At 43.6% G+C, this 20,940-nt stretch overlaps 1 protein-coding gene across 1 annotated transcript; it reads right to left on the bottom strand.

Annotated features, from left to right (window-relative positions):
• Positions 1–6,839: 6,839 nt before the first annotated feature.
• Positions 6,840–17,803, bottom strand: SPR (sepiapterin reductase). Its single transcript, XM_033953556.1, has 3 exons — positions 17,425–17,803; positions 15,877–16,167; positions 6,840–7,749 (listed from the first exon to the last, which is right to left on the bottom strand). The coding sequence occupies exons 1-3, from the start codon at positions 17,735–17,737 to the stop codon at positions 7,556–7,558; spliced, it is 798 nt and encodes a 265-aa protein (XP_033809447.1). The 5' UTR covers positions 17,738–17,803; the 3' UTR covers positions 6,840–7,555.
• Positions 17,804–20,940: the final 3,137 nt, after the last annotated feature.

Genomic DNA, 20,940 nt, shown 5'->3' with positions numbered 1-20,940 from the left:
TGGATTTGTAGGTACTTGGAGGGCCTCAGAAAAAATAATCAATGTCTTATTAAAGAAATGATAATTTTGCATGAGGTAAAACTCTTTCTAGTTTATAAATCTTTCCTTTTGTCTAAGTCTTAATAATAATATTGCAATTTATAGCTAAAGAGACATATGATCAAGAAACTGTTTTATTTTACTTTTGTGATTATGATAAACATACTGAGGGACTCAAAATAGTACCTGGGGGGCCGCATGTGGCCCCTGGACTGTGAGTTTGAGACCACTGCTCTAGACTGTAGAAGAATGAAAATTTAAAAAACAGGACACCATTGCCACCCCTTCCCCCAAATTAAAAAAAAACCTAATACTATCAGTTTGCCAAACCAGGTGTAGGGACAAGATTCCTATCCACTCCTTGGAAAGCATAGGCAAAAACATACTACAATATTATTTCCTTTAACATCTAGTGGAATTAACAGTCAGATAGACCCAATACCATAAAGGCTAATAGCAGAAAAAACATTTCTGCTTTACAAAGGAAGATCCAAGTAATGTCCTCAAAAACTATAGACCAATATGTTTATATACAATCTAAATGCTGGATTGATTATTAGAAAGCTTTTGATAGCATTCCACTCTTGATAATAAATTGCCTTGAAATGTATATGTGATCATGTGATCGGGCTAAGCGGTCTTTCCCCATCACACATCTATCCCCAGGCACCTCCAGGCCTTTCACCGTGCTCTGTTGATTCAAGAACACACTTCACTCATACATTCAGTTAAAACATCTCTAAAAAGCATGACCAGGTGCCTCCAGGTCATCTTTGGGTCCTCCCTGGACTCCAAGCTTCTTCTGGTCTTCTCTAACCATTCATTGGCCCTCTGGGTTTTCAGGCATCTTCTGGTGCCATTTATCGGTCTCCACCAGTCACCATTGGCCCTGCTGGTCCCTCACCATACGTTTGGCCAATGCTCACCTGGGTCTATCAAGCTGCTTCCTAGGGGGTCCTCTGACAGCTCCCAGTGCCATTTACCAATCTCTCTGCTGGATGCTACTGGCCCTGCCTTGGACGCCACTCTTCTTGTGGAGCTACCACTGGCCCCTTACTCCACAGCCTCTTGGGTCTACATGGGTCCTGGATACTTCACTGGTCCCTCCACTAGTCATGAAGCTTAAGCTTCTCCTGGACTCCAAGCTGTACCGGGAAGGCCAGTCTATCAGGTTTACTGAGTTAGTCTGAAGCCAGCACTCCTCCCAAGGAGCACCTGGCTCCTACCTTTATCAGCTCTTAGCTTGGGACCTGTCCTTTTCAGCATCTTACTTCTCTCCGGCTAAGTGGACAGCTCCCAGAAGCCTTTGCAGGAACTTATGCAAATTAGCTCCTTCTTTCTGCTGCTCAGACTCACTCTGCTGGCCTTTGACAGGAACTTCACATATTAAGTTTACCATGAAAATTTACCATGAAAATTTGTCATTCCTATCTTTAAGATCCAGAGAGAAATATTTCACCTGGTTTTAATTTTATTATGCTTTACTGAAAATATTAAAGGGTTGTTGAAAAAAAAAAAATCAAATAATGGCAGAGTAGGAAAAAATATTACAGTTACAGTTTTTTTTAGGTTACACTTGGACTTTCCTAGAGCACCTTGTAGAGCTGATCTGAATTCAGATTTGGTCACCCAAATCCAGGGGACATCCATTGCATTCTCTCCTTCTTTGCTAAGGTCAGGGTTTCCTGTCTGTTCCTCAGTGTTCCAGAAATGCTTTTTTCCTTCCTTTCTTCTTCACTCATTTCTTAGCTGTGATGCACAGTCTAATTTAGTCAGACTCCTTTTCCTCCTGGGGTACTAGTTTAGACAACACCACTCGTGCAATTCTGTAGTAAGGCATGAACCGAGGGGTCTCTACAACAATATAACCCATCATTGATAAATCCATTATTGCATTTTAATGAATAGTCCCTGAATGTGGAAGGAATACTGCTCATGTTATGAAGCACTGTATATCCTGACAGAAAAAGTTCCAGAGGATCAACATTTCCAGCAACAACTTTTAGCAGACAGAAAAGAAATAAAATCAGGTGTCTAAGATAGTTATTTATAACCTGTTTGTAGCCATTATAAGAATATTCCATGACAGCTCCTGGATGCTGGTTTTAGAAAGGAAATCTTGAAGATCAGATAACGTGCTAATCTTGTTTGATGCCTTTGCAAAAACGCTCTTTTTAGAATATTTCCTACAGAGGATGTGATACTCAGAAATATAAGCATCATAAACAGCAAAGAGAATGTTACAGATAACATGAGATATTGGAATCAACTTTTCAAAACAAGTACGTAGGGCTACTAAAATCATCAGAAACTACCCTTCTTTGAACCAAATGAAGGTGTTTGCTCAGTAGTGGAGGTGTTCAAGCACCCAATGCATCCACAGAAGTGGCACCTCTAACATGAGGGGCCTGATTCTGGAAACAGTGCTGCTGCAGTAGATGCCTGCAAAATAGGCAATCAACAGTAAGCACTGCATCCAAAATCGCTTCTATTTTTTGGACAGATGCCTTAAATGTAGGCCAGTGTTTTACAGATGTCTAACTAGCACCTATGGAAGTGCCTAGATACACCTATGGATGTCTAAGGCCACTTCCAGTGTAAGCCATTCCTAAGCTGGCCTTAGGCATCCATAGATGTGCCTAAGTGCTTTCGTAGGTGCAAGTCAGATGCCCACATTGTAGGCATCCTTCGAAGCATTGATTTAAAAATAAAAAAAACGTGCATTCTGATTGATCCATTAGATGGCAGTAGGACACCTACTGCTGTCAACAATTGGGATGCTGTTTTGAGATCAGTCCCTAGATGTCTACTGTTTGAGTCTTGCTAAGGATAGCCATGGTTATTATGATACAGCGAGGATAGTAGAAGCCAGCACATACTGTAGATATTAAACAAATCTACTTTTCTAGATAAGCAAAATAAGCAAATGAATCATAAACTAGAAATACTGTATGCAAATATATTTTGAGAATGATCACAATTTATTTATTCAATTTTTTTTTAGCCCCTACTCCCAAAGGGCTCAGAACGGGTTACACATCAGGTACTCAAGCATTTTACCTCTCTGTCCCGGTGGGCTCACAGTCTATCTAATGTACCTGGGACAGAGGAGGATTAAGTGACTTGCCCAGGGTCTCAAGGAGCAGCATGGGATTTCAACCCACAACCTCAGGATGCTGAGGCTGCAGTTCCAACCACCACGTCACACTCTCCTCTTCCAATCACCTCCATAGAAGAAATTATGACAACATGATAATGTGCTGAATCAAATAAATAACAATGGGGTCAATATTCAAAGTAATGTAACCAGCCAGAAACAGATCCTGACCATTTAAAACACCTGTTCAGGGCTAACCACTAATTTTTAGCGGCACTTAACTAGTTAAGGCCAAATTCTGTAATTGGCACCTAGAAAAGATAGGTGCCTAAAGTCACTCGAGGAACGCAGAGAGAGGGGGGACATGATCGAGACGTTCAAATATCTCACGGGCCGTATCGAGGTGGAGGAGGACATCTTCTTTTTCAAAGGCCCCACGGCAACAAGAGGGCACCCGTGGAAAATCAGGGGCGGGAAACTACACGGTGACACCAGGAAATACTTCTTCACCGAGAGGGTGGTTGATCAATGGAATAATCTTCCACTGCAGGTGGTCGAGGCCAGGAGCGTGCCTGATTTTAAGTCAAAATGGGATCGCCATGTGGGATCTCTTCACAGAGAAAGGTAGGGGAGGGTTATTGGGGTGGGCAGACTTGGTGGGCCGTGGCCCTTATCTGCCGTCTATTTCTATGTTTCTATTCTCTGTCAATCACCTTAGGCATCCATTACAGAATAATTCCTAACTTAAAAACTTATGTCTGTAGTGTAGGCCAGGGTTTTAAAGGCCTACAGTATAGGCGCCAGCGGTGCCTAAGTCTTTCTCCACCCCTAAACATGCCTACTTTGGAGTTAGGTGCCAATAGATGCCATGTGATAGATGCTTATCTTTTACAGAATCGCGCCTATCTCCCAATTAAATTATATATATTTCAATTATGAGCTCGTTAAAGTTCATTAATGAAGCCAATTTACTAATTAAATTAGGCGCCTCTTGTAGAATTTCCCCTTTAGTGCTAAACTGAAAACTGACTATTTTGATGATGTTCCATGGACAGAGTTGGCATTTGTCTAGTTAAGTGCCAATATTAAGCAGCTAACTGTATAAATAGGACTACCTAAAAAAAGCATTAGGAAAAAAGGAGGAAAGTCTCTAGTCTAAAGTTAAAGGAAATGTTCCTTACTCAAGGCCAATGAATTGCAAGAGAAAGAAATGGTTAATGTAGAAAAGAATGTGCTGATGTTTTTGTCTAAAAAACATATACCTAGGCACAAAGCTTGATATAATGTTTAAGGTTCTATTGCAGGTGTATACTGTATTTGCTGACCAACCTCCTAAATCAAAAGTAGTTAGAAATTAAGAAATGGCACAGTGTTCTCACATCAATTTAACAAAGAACAAACAAGTGGGAATAATGAGATGTTTCCCAACCGGATCTTCATTACAACAATTGATTCAGTATTGTGATATCAGTAAGACTCAACACTGCAGGCGTTTCGGTACTAAAAACATACCATCTTCAGGAGTCTGCCAATATGCTGAGGTTGAAGTTATCAAAAATCCATCAACAGGAATCCAACAATGTGTTTTGAAAAAAACATTTGATAAAAGGAGGGAAATTCAGTCTCGCAGTTTATGCGAGTATCCCGAAGTGTGGAGAATACAAACTTCCCTCCTTTTTTTCAAAATACATTGTTGGATTCCTACTGATGGACTGTTTTTCGTACCGAAACACCTACAGTGTTGAGTCTTACTGATATCACAACACTGAATCTATTGTTGTAATAAAGATCTGGTTGGGAAACATCTCATTATTCCCACTTGTTTGTTCTTTGTTAGAAATTAAGATTCATGGTGCCAGGATCCTAGCCCTGGTTCCAATTGAGCTGTAGGCCCAAAAGTGAAGGAGAAAATACTGAATCAAAAAATAAAAAAGGAGAAACATTAGCTAAGATTCGATAGTCATTATCTATATTTTGTCCACACACACAAAAAATGGGACCTCCTCCTCATTGTTACCTACTATTTACAGTTCAAGCAAAAGATGGTTCACAGGTTGGTGTAGACCATTCTGTTTTTTTTCACTGATGCCAATGTAATTAAACTAGTTATACAAGCAATTTTGGGTAACTTGCTTTATTGTTTGTCTCAAACAGAGAGTTGTCTAAGGCACATATTTTGTTGAGATTTTGTCTCCCATAATACAACATTCATCAAGAATGACATACATATCTGTACATAGCACAAGATACTCGGATCTGTGAAAAATCAATAATATGGCGAAACACACTTTCACAAGAATAAAGATATGGTAATGTCATATAAAGAATGTAGGCAGTGCTGCTTCAGTTCCAAGGAGAAAGTTCAGATTGAACTGGAGGAAAAGCCTCAGATAAAAGCCCTCCCACCACCACAATGGTGGATAAAGGTGATCGGGTGATAACCTCACTGGCAAAAACCTCCGTTGTACTCCCAAATGAAAAAACTGTAAGCAGGGCTGTCTATGCTTGATAGAAGAAAAAAACTTTCTACTTATCTCATTGATCGGTACACCGACGATGGCCAGCGTTTCACTAACTTGCTGCCTCAGGGTGTATCAAAAGTCCGATCAAAACTAAAGCCAGAAAAGAAAATTACATCAGAATACTGGACATAAAGACTATTGGCCTTTGTTCACTCGAGCTCAGGCCAATTATTTGAGCTACGACACATCACGTCATGTAACTCGACATTTGTAGTATATGTTTTTATTTGCCCCTGTCCTAAGATCTATGTGGGCCAGACCACCCGTCCTTTTAGAACACGGGCTACTGAGCATAAGAGTTGCCTTCGGAATAATCGACTCCAAGCTCCTATGGTCACACACTGTTTGGAGCAAAATCATTCATTCACTGACCTACAATGTTGCGTGATTGATCATATTATTGACAACTGCTTCGATCGACAACAGCGACTTTTTCGGGCTGAACAAGCTTGGATTTACAAATTGGACAGTGAAGAACCAAATGGACTAAATCAAAAATTAGAATGGAATGTTTTCTTTTGATTTTGATGTCAGTTTTGACATTTTTCTTTTCAGGATCGTACGCGGAGTCCGATAGACATTTTCATTTTTCCTCTTATGTGTGAAAAGTTATGAGAGGATTATTGATTTCACGAATATATTTTCTGCTTAAAGAATATTTTTCTCAGACCGCGCCACCCTCCTCCCTTGTCAGCAGCTTAGTCAGCTGTTTTACTGCACAGGCACTTTCCGGGGTGTGACGTCACTCCCCGGGAGTTCTTAACCCGGTACAGTCATGGTGCAGCCATCTTTTTGATCAGATGAGACGTTACGGCGTCCTGCTTAAAGGTATGTCATAGTGGCTTCTGAAGATTGTCTTGATGTCCAGTATTCTGATGTAATTTTCTTTTCTGGCTTTAGTTTTGATCGGACTTTTGATACACCCTGAGGCAGCAAGTTAGTGAAATGCTGGCCATCGTCGGTGTATTGATCAATGAGATAAGTAGAAAGTTTTTTTCTTCTATCAAGCATAGACAGCCCTGCTTACAGTTTTTTCATTTGGGAGTACAACGGAGGTTTTTGCCAGTGAGGTTATCACCTGACCACCTTTATCCACCATTGTGGTGGTGGGAGGGCCTTTATCTGAGGCTTTTCCTCCAGTTCAATCTGAACTTTCTCCTTGGAACTGAAGCAGCACTGCCTACATTCTTTATATGACATTACCATATCTTTATTCTTGTGAAAGTGTGTTTCGCCATACATATCTGTACAGCCATGTAAGGCAAGGTGCATAGGGGGAACAAAGAAAACAAATTACAGCAACAGACCATGAATCAGTTAATTCATAAGAGCAAAAAACTAAAATAACCACATCAGAAGAGATGTCCAAATTCATTTTGCAGATACCTTGCTAATTTTGACTTGGGTTGCAATAATAGCTTTGTTTGTGGTTGGTGTATAGTTCATTAATTATTTTTACATAATCCTTATGTTCTCTCCATGGTGTGTACAATATACATGCTTGACTACTGTGATTCTTGATCCAGAGCCTGGGTATCTCTTTACTGAATCTGTTTTTCAGAGTATCCACACTAATATGCATGAGAAAAATCTTCATTCAACTGGGGGTAGTGCATACAAATCTCTCTCAGAGCTATCTATTATAAATCTCCAAAAAACAGACTGACTGAGGTTGAGAGCTACTATTCTACTTTTCTACTTCCAGTGCATCCAACAAGAAACCTACATCACTATTTTGTAATGAGAGAATTTCTATCAGACTTTTAACTGCCTAGCAAAAATAAATATACAGGATAATAAAGCTCCAAGTTAAATATCACAAGCTTATATGGTCAATTACCACTAAAGAAATTCTAACCAATCAGGATAGGATGGGGGCCAAGACAAAACTGACAGCTTAGACTATGTCATAAAAGTCTATATGAGCGCCAGACTCAAATTTATCTTCCAGGAGCAGTTTCACTAGTTTCTGCGAGGACACATCACAGTCTATGAGTCCCCCTTTATTCTTCAGGTCGATAAGCATCTGACACAGCTCAAGGTCTCCACTTTCTGTGCGAGCCAACTCTTGCATATCAGTATTCAAAGGACCTGAAACAAAAGCGATTGCGTAATCAGAAGGTGTTGTCATCATGATACTCTGGGCACTGACATCACAATCCAAAAGCATTAACAAGCATTAACAAGAGGTTTCTGTAGTGGCTAGAAAAAAAGAATTATCCAATAAAAAAAGGATACCTTGTTACTGGACTAACTTCATACACACGGAGGGCCATAATCAAAAGAAACATCTAGATTTGATTTGGATGTAGGGTGCTAGTCATCCAAAGTCAGCAGCAGCAAAATGTCCTTTCTTGAGAAGTACATCTAAAATATTTCTTTTCGAAAATCGTCTCTCTGTACTTCCAGGGGTTTGATCGTCCAGATCGCCACTACATCTATCTTTATACCACATCCTTGACCAAAAATTCATCCAGGCCCCAAATGCCCAGAACAAGACCTTTTGGACATGGGAGAGGCCATCATTGTCATGGACTGGCCACCCAGAAATGGCAATAGAGCAGAGGGGCACCTTACAGGGCACTGATGTGAACTTTACAAAAAGTATGCCACATAAACATCTCACCAGAACTCCCTTATAGGTTATAGTGATCCCCCCAAAACCCATTAAAACCCACCTGTCCACAACCCCAATAGCCCTTAGGGCTGCAGGTGGCACCTATATAGCAGAACATTAGGGTTATGGGGAATTCACATTTTCCACCATTAATGTAGTGGTTAGAGTAGCTTATGGGCCTGGGTCCTCCTCTCTATGGTTCAGTAGCCCACCCCCTAGGCTACTTAAGACAACTCTGTGCAGCTCAACTAGACTTTCCTATAGCAGGTGCTAATGTTCCGGAGACAGGTATGAACTTTGTGGGGGTCAAAGGAGTCAGTGAACACTCGTGTGTGGGTCTTTACTTTGTCTCTGCAGTTGTTATCTGGTCACTTTGGATACTTCTTGGGCACTTATACCTGTCTTTACATCATCTAACTCACAACGCATAAGTTTTGCCTAGGCAGTCTCGTCAAACATCCCTGTAGGATGACTAAGTCTAGGTCGGCCCACATCCTGCCCTAACCACTCCTCCAGAAATGTCTCTTTCAGCTCTGGGCGCTCAGTGGGATTCAGAAACCTAAAATGTCCATGGATATGTCCAAAAGCAGTTTCGATTATCGGCACTTGGACAACCTGTCTTTTAGATCGACCAAGTGCCGAGTTGGGCAGATTTTTAGACATATTTAAGTTTTGATTATGAGCCTTTTTTCTAAGTTGCAGGAGTTCCTGCAACTATTCAGTATTAAGTTACTAATAAAAAAGTATTACATTGTATAATTTTTGTTGTTAACCTATAGTTCTGTGTATTCAAGTGGATTAATACAATAACCACACTGCACTATTAATAGCAGCCATCATATCACAGTACACAATTGAAAGATTAGGTCCTTACCTTTGTTAATCTTCTTTCTTGTAAATCCACATTCTATTCCTGGCCAAATGGGTTATTTTATTTTATTTATTTAAAAAAACTTATCCACTTATATCCTAAGCAGCTTACAAGAAAACATACACAGTAGAGGTCAAAGTTTACAATACATTTTGCATCACATTGCAAAACTTATAGTAAAACCCCATCACTCAGCCTTGTTTACATCAGAAATTGTAGTCATCTTCTAACATCTTAGTGGACGCAAGAGAGTCAGCTAAAAGCTAAGACAAAAAAATGAGCCTTAAGTAATTTTTGAAATAGCAGTACATTGTTACATACACATCTTGCACCGGACCGCCCATTCCAAAGTCCTGGACACATAATTGAAAAACAAGACTTTCTAGTGGAGACATACCTAATTTTATCACTCATCTAACAGCATCCTATATTCCGATCTCAAAACTCTACTAGGTTATCCATCTTATGTTGCGAGACTGCTTGTAGGAAGCCTCATTTACATAATTTTTCTGATCCTCTCCTCTTATCTCAGGATTGCCCTGTGGTCTCCAGTTCATGCAAAAGCAGACAGTGACACCTGTAGAGGATACAGGCAAAAGGGACGGGTAGGGGGAAACTCTCCAACAAAGAACTCTAATCTGCTCATAACATGAAATTTCATAACAATCATGAACAATTGAAACAGGTCAACAAACAGTATAAACCTGAAAGAAACTGTGCTATAAGGAGACGCAGCCTGTACTAACAGAAGGGGTCGCCACAGTTAGGAACCCCCCCTACTCCCGAGGCAAAGTGTATAACATGTTAAGATGGCACAGTTTTACAAAGCCTGGTCAAAAAACCATAAGTTCAGCTTACCAGTACTTATCAAGGCAGACAATCAGTGAATCAGCAACTCTGAGGGTAGATTCCTAGAATAGAGTGTGGATTTACAAGAAAGAAGATTAGCAAAGATAAAGACCTAATCTTTCATTCTTGTACAATTCCACTCTATTCCTGGACAAGTGGGACATAACAGAGATGTCCCGTAGAATCAGGGTGGGAATTATGAGCCTGCTGCTAGAACTGAAGAACCAAAAGCAGCATCCTGCTTGGCCACATCAATCCTGTAAAACTTTGTAAAAGTATGCAAGGAGGACCAGGTAACAGCTCTGCAAATCTGAAGAGAAATCACTGATGACTCTACCCACAAGGAGGAAATGCCTCTAGTAGAATGAGAATGAGCACTCACAGAAAGCGGGGCTTTCTTCCAGCAGCAATATAGGCAGATGAAATAGACATACGGATCCATCTTGAAAAGGTGGCTTTCGAAGTCAGCCTGCTCTTACGAGTGGGACCCACCAGTACGAATAGGTGGTCGGATACCTGAAACTCATTCGTGACCTCCAAGTATCACAACAAAAGTCTGTGCACATCCAGTGACTTCAGCACTCGGTCATGCTTTCTCAGTCCCAAGGGAGTAAAGGTAGACAGACGATCCTCCTGGTTGATGTGGAAACTTGAGACCACCTTTGTGAAAAAGGAGGGAACAGTGCAGAGAAACACGCTGGAATCCATAATCTGAAGAAAAGGATCTCTGCAAGATAAAGGCTGAAGTTCAGAAACCCTGTGGGCTGAAGTAATGGCCACCGGGAAAACTGTCTTAACAGTGAGATCCATTATGGAAGCCTGTTCCAGAGGCTTATAGAGTGGATGAGCCAGTGACCAGAGAACCAGATTGAGATCCAAGTCAGACACGGAAGTTGCAGCGGGGGACAAAGCTGCAAAGCACTTCTAAGGAATTTGACAATGTCTGGATGAGCAGCCAAAGAGCCTCTCAGAGGCTTAGGACCAAAACAAGAAAAACTGGCAATCTGAACTCTCAAGAGAGCCGATGGCCAGACCCTTTTCCAGCCTGCCTTGAAGGAATGTGAGAATAAGTGGCACCGATGGCAAGGTTGGATCCTTGTTCTTCTGGACACATCAAGATTGATAACATCTCCAAGCCTTCACATAGGCTGCCACAGATGACTTCTTTTTGCTGTGCAAGAGAGTAGCTATCATTCCCGAAGAGTAGCCCCTGCGGACTAAGGCCACACACTCAAGAGCCCTGCTGTAAGACCAAAGCGGTCCGGATCCTGGAGCACAATCAGGCCCTGTGTTAGGGAAGTCTGAGCCTCTGATCCAGCTGTAAACGAACAAGGTCAGCATACCACAGCCGCCTCAGCCAGTTGGGCGCCACAAGAATCACCCGAACTCTGTGCACCTTGATCTGTCTCAACAGACGGCTTATCATGGGCCATGGAGGGAAGACATAAAGAAGTCCCTCCAGTGGCCAGGGCTGCACCAGCATGTCCAAGTCTTCGTTTCCTGGCTCACAGCGGTGGCTGAAGAACCGATTCGCCTTCTTGTTGGCCGCCAATACCATAAGGTCAAACATTGGATGACCCCACTACTCCACTATGCAGTTGAAGGCTCTCTGGAACAGGGATCACTCTCCCGGATCCAGAGTCTGACGGCTAAGAAAATCCACCTGTACATTGTCCACTCTGGCTATGTGCATCATGGAAATTGCTAAGCGGTGGCTTTTCATTCAATGAAAGAGAAGCTGGGCATCCTTCCAAAGAGGTGTGCTCCTGGTGCCTCCCTGATGACTGACATAGACAACCACCGTGGCATTGTCCGAGAAGACATGCACCACATGATTTTAGAGAAGATACATGAGGGCAGGAGGGCCAGCTGAATCTCCCAAAGCTCCAGGTGATCGACCACTTCCTCTCGGATGTGGACCACTGACCCTGGACTGGATTGTCCATGCAAAGAGCACCCCAGCCATATAGGCTGGCATTTGTTGTCAGGATCACCCAGGTGGAGATCTGGAGGGGCAGACCCCAGGACTGAGATGGAGGATTCAACTCCCAGGCCAGACTGTTCCAAGCATCTGCTGTCCAATGGAGTCAGACATGCAGCTGATCCTTCTGTGGACTCCAATGGGAAATAAGTGCATTCTGTAGTAGGCGCAGATGGGCCCTCACCCAGGGAATCACATTTATGGTCACAATTATGGACTCTAGGACCTGTGGGTAATGCCAGGCTGTTGGAGCCAGAGCCTCCAGGAAGGCACATATCAGCAGGCAAAGCTTCTCCTGGCGTAAGTCAGGCAGAAACATCTTGTTCAGCTTCGTGGTGAAGCAGACCCTGGTATTCCAAGTGCTGTGTCAGATGAGCTGGCTCTTCCGAAAGTTGATCACCCAGCTAAGAGGTTGAAGCAGCTGAATGACCTGGCAAACCGCCTGATACCCCACGGACTCTGACTGGGCTCTGATGAGCCAGTCATCCAGCTAGGATGGAGTTGTATTCCAAGTTTCTGATGGGTTGCCACCATCATCATCATCTTCGTGACGGTCCTGGGCGCTGTTCCCAACATGAAGGGTAAGGCCAAAGGGATGTGTTGCTGCAGAACATGGCAACTCAGATATTTCCTATGCTCCAGAAAAATGGGAATATGAAGATAGGCCTCCGTCAAATCCAGGGAAGATAGGAATTCCCAAGGAGCCACCGAGGCAATCACAAACTACACTGTTTCCATCCTACAGTGGTGAATCTTGAGAGCTGCATTGACTGCTTTGAAATCCAGGATTGGTTTCCAGTCTTTGGAGTCTATCTTTGGCATGATGAAGTATATTGAGTATCTGCCGGGAAGGGCTCTATGACTGCAATGTCCAGCAAACTTTGGACCATGGTCTCCTCCTGAGCTGCCTTTTCTGATCTTCCTGCCAGGGAGTCCAGAAAGAGCTCTGAAAGAGGCTGATAAAACTTGAGTTTGTAGCCGTCTCAAAGAATATCCAGGACCCAGCGATTGGAGGTGATGGCCATCCACTCCTCCAGAAAGGCTGAAAGCTGCCCCCCGATCTGCAGAGGACCGGCTGAGGGCATGGTGTCATAACTGTTTCTTTGGGGTTGATGCAGAGCTGCATCCCGAAGACTGTGGATACTGGGTACCACCAAACCGCTGTTTGGCTGACTGATAGGATCTCTAACCCAAGGAGCCCCCTTAGTACTGACAGGAATGTCTGGAGGGACGAAAGCTAGAATGCCCTGGTCCTCGAGAGGACCGGGGCCTGCTATCTGGCAAGGACTTCAGTTTACGGTCCTACACACTAGCCATAAGGTCATCCAGGCCTTTACCGAACAGTAATTGCCCTTTAAAAGGTAGCTAACTGAGGGTTGCCGAAGAGGATATCATGGGACCACTGCCAGGTCCACACTATCCTACACGAAGAGCTAGTTATGTTGAGAGCTTGCTCACCACTCTGAAGAGATCATACATAATCCATGCCTGAAATTAAAAACGGAAGATCTTAAAGCACAATAGTGTCAGGATCATGATGAAGCTTTGAGTGGATTGGTAGCATGGAATATTGCTACTCTTTGGGTTTTGGCCAGGTACTAGTAACCTGGATTGGCCACCGTGAGAATGGGCTACTGGGCTTGATGGATCTTTGGTCTGACCCAGTAAGGCTATTCTTATGGCCACAAAGGAAGTGGCCACGGCCTCTTTCAGTCCGGAGGCCGCAGAGTCAAAGAATCGTTTGAGGACAAAATCAATCCTACGGCCCTGTGCATCTTTCAGCACAACCCCTTCTTCACTAGGGAGAGAAAAAAACTTGGTAGCCTGTGCCACCAAGGAATCCTTTTTCAGGACACAAAACATTGGTTAAACACATCTGCTATCGGGTAGAGTTTAGACATGACTCTAGTGACTCTCAGAGGATCTTCCAGTGCCTCACAGTTATCCATGAGTATTTTTGTGATGTCTGGATGATCAGGAAAGGACAAAGATTGCAGCTTTGTGCTACTCATTATAGAGCATTCTGCTGCTGCTGCCCACCATCCTCCAATTTCAACTTCTGGAGGGGTTCAAAAATTAACCCAATCAAGGCAGAGAGCTTGCAGTATCTCCGTACCATAAGGCCCTCACCAAGATCTGGAGCCTCTCCCAGATCCGGATTGTGGAGATCCGCAAGTATAGCTACATCCCCCGCAATGGTGGTGCCTGCTTACGTAAGTAAAGGCAAGGTTAAGTCATCCGGATCATCCATGTCATCCATCGGCTTATCATCCCTTGTCTACTCGGGGACTATGGACCAAAGACCCGTGTCCTGGGAAGTGGGACCCCCAACATCAGCAAGGACGCCAAAGGAGGCATATTTGGCGCTTTTTTTCTTGGTTAGATAAGCCTGGAAAAGCATATTAATAAATTCTGGGGTAAAACCCTCATCCGGAGTAGCAACCACCTCCTGGGAACTCTTTTGGTACTCTTAGAAGATCTGTTTGCCTTCTACGCAAAATCGTGGCTGTGTTTCGCCAAGGCTACAAGTACGCCTTTCCTAAGGGCCAATTTTGATTTTTTGGACAGACCATGAATTGACTTGGTTGTATGACCCTCCAAAGGAATCAAGGGAACCAGGACCGACGAAACCTCACCTCCCTAATGCATTGCATGACACATGGAACATGGCTACTTGCCAGACAGCGGCTACTCGCCATCCACCGCAAACGGGACATGAATCTGAAGTATCCTGCATTGAGGAGTCCAACTGAATAGTTTTCTTGTAAAAATGAAGTTTTTAGAGGCAACAAATAACTTTAAATTCCAGGGCTGTGGAGTTGGAGTTGGCGTTAAGAGTCGAGGAGTTGGTACCAGAAACTGGAGTACCTGGAGTCGGAGTCGTGGGTACCAGAAACTGAGGAGTCAGAATCGGAGTCTAAGGATTTATCTACCGACTCCACAGCCCTGTAAATTCAAATCAGGAAAATCCAAGATAGCCACCACAGGAGCAATTTTCAAAAGAAAATAGCATGGAAAAAACACAAGAACCCCCAAAGTGCAGCGATTTTAGGATTTTAGGGGTGGGGCGAACTAGGGCTAACTCCCAAGCTGCCCAAAATCTACCTGGAGACCCCTTAAAATCACTGTGACAGACTGTCTGCTCTATATTCAATGTGCTATGCAGTGCTGGGAGCTACAGTAAAGGAAGCTGAAACAGCTTACATGAAGATCCTTTGTCTCAACAAGTTTTGTAACTTGGACTGCTGGTCTTCTGACTGTTCCTCTGAACCGATACCATGGCTGGAGACCTCTGCCACCCCTGAGACACGGTGCATACATGACCTGGTGGAGGAACGCAGTCGGCCCCGATCCTGGTTACACCTCCACGGAACCATGCAGCCTGCACTCAAACCTACTAGCAGACAAACCTGGGGTAAGCCAGCTCCCAAGGTAATGGTCCCTGAGCCCTGATCTGAAAGTGCAGGCTGTCCAGGAGGAGCACTGCAAAAGCAGCCAACCTCCTGGAAGCAGATTCTACCCACAAAGTCTGCGATCTCCTGCAGCCAGAGCTATCCCCACAGGAAAACTCTGCAGAACGAAGATGCAAAGTCACGTAAAAACTTTTAATAGAAGAAAAAAAAAAAAACCCAAAACCATGAGCAGAAAAGAATGGCTCCTACTGTCTCGCTTGTAGGAAAGTAACTGGAGACTAGAAGGCAGTCCTGAAGTAAGAGGGGAGAGTCAGAAAAATGTAAATGAGGTTTCCTACAAGCAGTCTCACCACTTGTCCAGGAATAGAGTGGAATTGTACAAAAAAGGAACATTAAACTATTTCTTTGCAGATAGGCACCAAAGCACCCTGCTACATAAGGAGACACATATTTCCTGAAACAGGAAAGGGAGATAAGACAACCTTACCTGGGGCATAGCTGATAACTCTCACATCAGGCTCCTCCACTGCTAAAACCTGGAACATCATGTCACGTGCTGCCTTTCCAGTGCAGTACAATGTCCAGGACTTGAAAGGCTGCAGTGCACACAGGGAAGAAATATTAACCACAGTCCTGCGCAGGCCTGAGTGCTTGGGAAACTTCTGTAAAACAGTAGAGGTTAGGCAGAGTGCTGATGTAATATTCAAGGCAAAGTAGTTGTTGACTTCAACAGGGTCAGAAAAATCAACAAAGAATTTTGAAACGTTCCCAAGTGAACCTGAGAATGAAATGGAGAGGTTCAGAGATCAGAAATGGTATCTTATTTTTTCTTTTTTCTATTTACCCTCCCATACCTGACCTCTTTCTGTTCTTCTGTTATATAGACCCCAACATCTTCAGTTTCCAGCCACATTGTCTTCTAGGTACAAAGCCCATATTGTACTCCTAGCCCAGCAGTGACATTATCAGACAGAAGTATTTGGGACAAAGGGGAAGCAATAGAGGGGATAAATTGGGGGAGGGGCAGGGGACAAACAAAAGTGACATTTCTGCACATTTCAGCTCTCCTCGAATTTAAATTAGCTATAAGATAACAACAAAAAAACCCTGTATTTTATATATAAAGAAACATTTACTCAAGTTTAACTCATTCAATGATTTCACCTACGTGAGAGTGAAGTCTGGAGTCTATGGAGAATGGAATAGAATCTCGATATAAGCTCCACAACTGTAATTCGCTCTCCATATTCCCAAGCAATGAAGCTAAAACATTTTTCTGAACAATTCCCCATACATGTAGTAAAGGGTGTGAAGCTTTGGCGACATATCCTTTCTCTTCATTAGGTCAGTGAAGCTGACTTAAGAGCAAACACCAAAAAAATTTTTCTACACAGAAAGGATTCAAGAAAAAAAAAATGTGGTAAGCAAAAAAGAATAGCTAGATACAAAGAAGTGGAGGAAGACCAAAAGATCAAGCTCTTATGCACCAGTCATGAAGCTGGGCACACTAGATGGGCTTTACAACCTTCATCTGCTGGTTCATTTCGCTATTGATATGCAATATCATTGAGAAAAATGCATCTCAGGGGGTAGTGCTTGGAAGACAGACACCAAAACGGGGGGGGGGGGGGGGGGGAGTGAACTTTCGTTTTTGCTTTCTATTCCAGAACGAAATTTCCAGACTTTGTCCTACCATTCTGGACTGGAGGGAGAGAGGGAAGGAGGGGTAGCGGTGTACGAGGGGGTGCTGAAAAGTTCTCAGCCCAACCAAGAAAATGACATGGATATGGTTCAATCAATGATTTGAAACAATGTCGAAAAAACAGCTACCGTGGCACAATAACGCACAGAATTTAGGAAGGTGTTGGTTGGGCTGAGAACTTTTCAGCGCCTCCTCTAATACACACTTGGGAACGTCAGCCTGTTTCTGCTGAGCACTTATCGCTGGGTCCCCTCGGGGAAGCCATTTGCCGACCCCACAGCACAGTCAAGGAATTCTTGCGCGCGATAGGAAAGTCCCCCCGCCCGGCCCCACCTGCGTTGTTGACGACGATCAGCTGCTGCACTTCCCCGGCTCCGGCCAGCTCGCGCACAGCGCTCAGTGCTCGCTGCAACCCAGCCTCGGTGGCTAGATCGGCCTGGGCCACGCAGCGGACGAGCACCTCAGGGCAGCGCCCTTTTAGTTCGGCCTCCAGCTCGACCAGTGCCTGCTCGTTGCGAGCCAATAGCAGTAGGACGGAGCCGGCGCCCAGCTGCGGGCACAGCTGCAGCGCGAGGCTCCGACCGAGCCCCCGCGAGGCGCCACTCAGCACGCACAGCGCGCGCCCCAGACCCTCCGCAGCCTCCATCTGCAGCTGCTAGTGAGTTGCCTTCGAGCGCTGCGGCTACGCATGGACGGAAGGATGGAGAGAAGGAGGTGGAGGGGCGAGGGGAGGGATCAGCCAGAGAGGATGGCTTGTTCGACTGCATGCATAAAGTGGCAGGCAGGCTTTCGCACAGAAAATTGAATCCTACCAACTCATACATGCATGCACCGGGGCAAAACCAGGCCAGAGGTCGACTAGAGACTACTACAGTGAGGTGGTGACAGATAATGCTGTTTCTTATTTGGTTCTTAATGCAAAGTATTGTAAATCACCAGAACACAGACATGTCAATTGTAGTGCTCTGTTGCAATGGAATGACTTTGTTGAAGGAGGTACAGAGATGGATGGTGCTGAGATTAGAAGATGTGCAAAATATCTACCTACTATATCTCTCCCCTCACCAGTGCAAGCACAGGAGCTAACTTTTCTAAATAGAGGGTGCCAAATTTAACAAGGAGCTTTCTCAGTGTTGGGGTGTGCTTCATTTATTGAGATGACTGGCATCTATGGGTATCAGCCTGTCTCAAACATCCCCAGAATTCTTAAGGGTATGGCACCCCTTCTCTCCACCTCTCCCTGCTCCTCACCCCTCTTGCCTTCCCCTGTATCAAGTTTTCAAGTTTAAGTTTCAAGTTTATTAGGTGACTTGATTAATCGCTTAATCCAATTTCTAAGCGATGTACACATTAAAATTTACATTTGTTAGGGGACAATACAATACATACAAATACTTAAATAAGACTAAATTGAACTCAATTTAACATATTCTAAACATTGGGTAAGGGGGGATGAAATACAATTCATATAGTAAAGAAGAAACATTAAAGGAAAAATACAAAAGGGTAATAAATATCAAAGGAAAAATAAAGTAAAGTGGAGTAATAAGATAATAAAATTAGATAATAAAATCCTTCTTACTTCCCCGGCACGAGGTTGTTGCCCACGTTGGCATCGGCGCGCTCTCTGATGTCACTTCTGGGACCCGCACCTAGGAAGTGACGTCAAAGGGTGAGCTGACACCGACGTGGGCATGCTGCTCATGCCGGAGAAGTTAAAAAGGTAAGGGGAAAGGGAAACGCGCGTGGCAGGGGGGCAGGGAGGGGAGTCTCCATCCCAGGCGTTGCTCACCCTTACTATGCCACTGCTCATCCCTCCATCAGCTCATCCTCACCAGTCTCTCTTCTCTACCACTCTATGCTCAGCCTCATCCCCCATATCTTCTGCTGCTGCTTCTCCCTTCCCATCCATTATTTATTTATTTGGTTTTATATCCCATCCTCCCAGGGGAGCTCAGAATGGATTACAAGTTTACATACATATTAAAGTGTTTTTATACAAGGGGTGGCAGGACATTGTCTGTCAGGGATGGCAAAATAGTCAACAAAGCATGGCAAAACACAACATAACATGGTGTGGTGAGATATAGCATGATGAGCATTGTATGACAAAACATAGCATGACAAACATTGTATTACAAGCATGGTTAACATAGCTTGGCAAACATAGTATTATTATATATACACAAGCATAGCATGGCAAACCTAGTATTATATATACAAAACATGGCATGCCAAACCTAGCATGGTAGATATAGTATACAAGTGTGGCTAACCTAGTATGACATGACAATATGGTATGTTACAAGGTAGAACCTAGCGCGGTAGACATGGGATGGCAAACATGGTGTAGTGGGCATAACATGAGAATGTAGCACAGTAGACATAGTGCGGCAATCATAGCATGAAAGATACAATATATAGTATAGTAAAGTGAGAGAGAGAGAAAGGTGACAGTATGACAAAATGTGTCAAAACATTGACTGACAAAGCATGGTGTGGTTGGACATAGTACATAGTAGATAGAGCGGTGGGATCTTCCACAGTGGAGGCTGCATATTATTCCACAGGAGGTGACTTGGTAAGGTAGAGCATTATATCATGGGTAATATGAAGAGCAACAGTTCATGGTATGGTGGACGAAGCGCATCAGCGTTTGAGACTCATGAAAGCAAAGGGCTGGTGCTCTTTGTAAGGTTTGGGAATTTGGGTAGGTGCATTCTCAAGGGAAGAGGTGGATTTTTATTGCCTTCCTGAAGTTCAGTAGACCTTCAAATGGTCTTACGTGGATAAGTAACTTGTTCCAGAGGCAAGGTAGGTAGTGCATGTAAGATCTTTTTTGGGCAGTATTAAGGTGGAGGGCATTTCCCGAGGGCGTGGGTAATCATTTTTCTTCTTGCGAGCGGAGTGGTCAATTCGGGGTGTAGCGTAGTAATTTGTTTGCCATATAGGCTGGTACCATGTCATGGAAGACTTTGTAGGCTATTACTAGGCCTTTGAATATACATTGTTTGTCGATCGGCATTCAGTGAGCAGCACTGGGGTGATTGGGTTCCTATGTAAAGATTTTTCAGGAGTCGAAAGGCGGCATTTTGTACTCATTGTAGTGAGTCCATTTAGGAGCATGTTGCAATAGTCCATACAGGAGAAGACTAAAGCATATAATAGTTGAGCAAAGTCCGGCTTTGAGAAGTATCGTCTTGATTTTTTGTAGTTGCCAGAGGTAGTAAAACAAGACAGATACTACCTGGGAGATATGGTTGGAGAACGAAAGGTCACTGTCAATTATCACCCCAAGGCTGCGTACTTTGTCTTTGGCCGTTAGGGTGGAAAATTCCCAGGAGATCGATGGGTGTTTGAGTTTGGGATCATCTCTTCTTATCCAGTGGAGTTCAGTTTATGCCACATTTATTGCAGCTTGTTTTCGGTCATCCAGAATTTTATTTCCGAGAGGCAGTCATGTAGTTTGGAGATCTGAGAATCTTGGTTTAAACCTAGCGGTAGGTACAATTGTATGTCGTCAGCAAATGAGTGGATCTTTATTTGGTATTTTGAGGCAATGTCTATTACTGATCTCATTTAGAGGTTGCAAAGCGGACAGGAGAGAGCCATGCAGTACTCCATATTTTATTGATTTAGGTCGTGATAGTGTAGATTTAAATAAGACACTTTGAGTCCTATGGCTCAGGAATGACGAGAATCATTGGAGTGCTCGATCAATTTATTCCAATAGTTGAGAATCTGGCAAATAGGCAGTGGTGATCAATGGTATCGAAGGTGGCACTGAGGTCTAGAAGGCCAATAGCATATTGTTTCCTTTGTCTATTATGCTCCAGCAGTCATTGATAA

Source organism: Geotrypetes seraphini, chromosome 1, assembly GCF_902459505.1.
Source record: "Geotrypetes seraphini chromosome 1, aGeoSer1.1, whole genome shotgun sequence".
NCBI lineage: Eukaryota > Metazoa > Chordata > Amphibia > Gymnophiona > Dermophiidae > Geotrypetes > Geotrypetes seraphini.
The sequence above is the reverse complement of the archived record's forward strand: the minus strand, read 5'-3'. Positions and strand labels throughout refer to the sequence as shown.

Bases quoted from the DNA above. Each gene is read 5' to 3' on its own strand.
- SPR (XM_033953556.1), bottom strand. From the start codon at position 17,737: ATGGAGGCTGCGGAGGGTCTGGGGCGCGCGCTGTGCGTGCTGAGTGGC. The intron at 16,168-17,424 runs GTGGGGCCGGGC...TTTCATTCTCAG, and splicing joins GATCGTCGTCAACAACGCAG to GTTCACTTGGGAACGTTTCA. The intron at 7,750-15,876 runs GTAAGGTTGTCT...CTTTTGTTTCAG, and splicing joins AGTTATCAGCTATGCCCCAG to GTCCTTTGAATACTGATATG.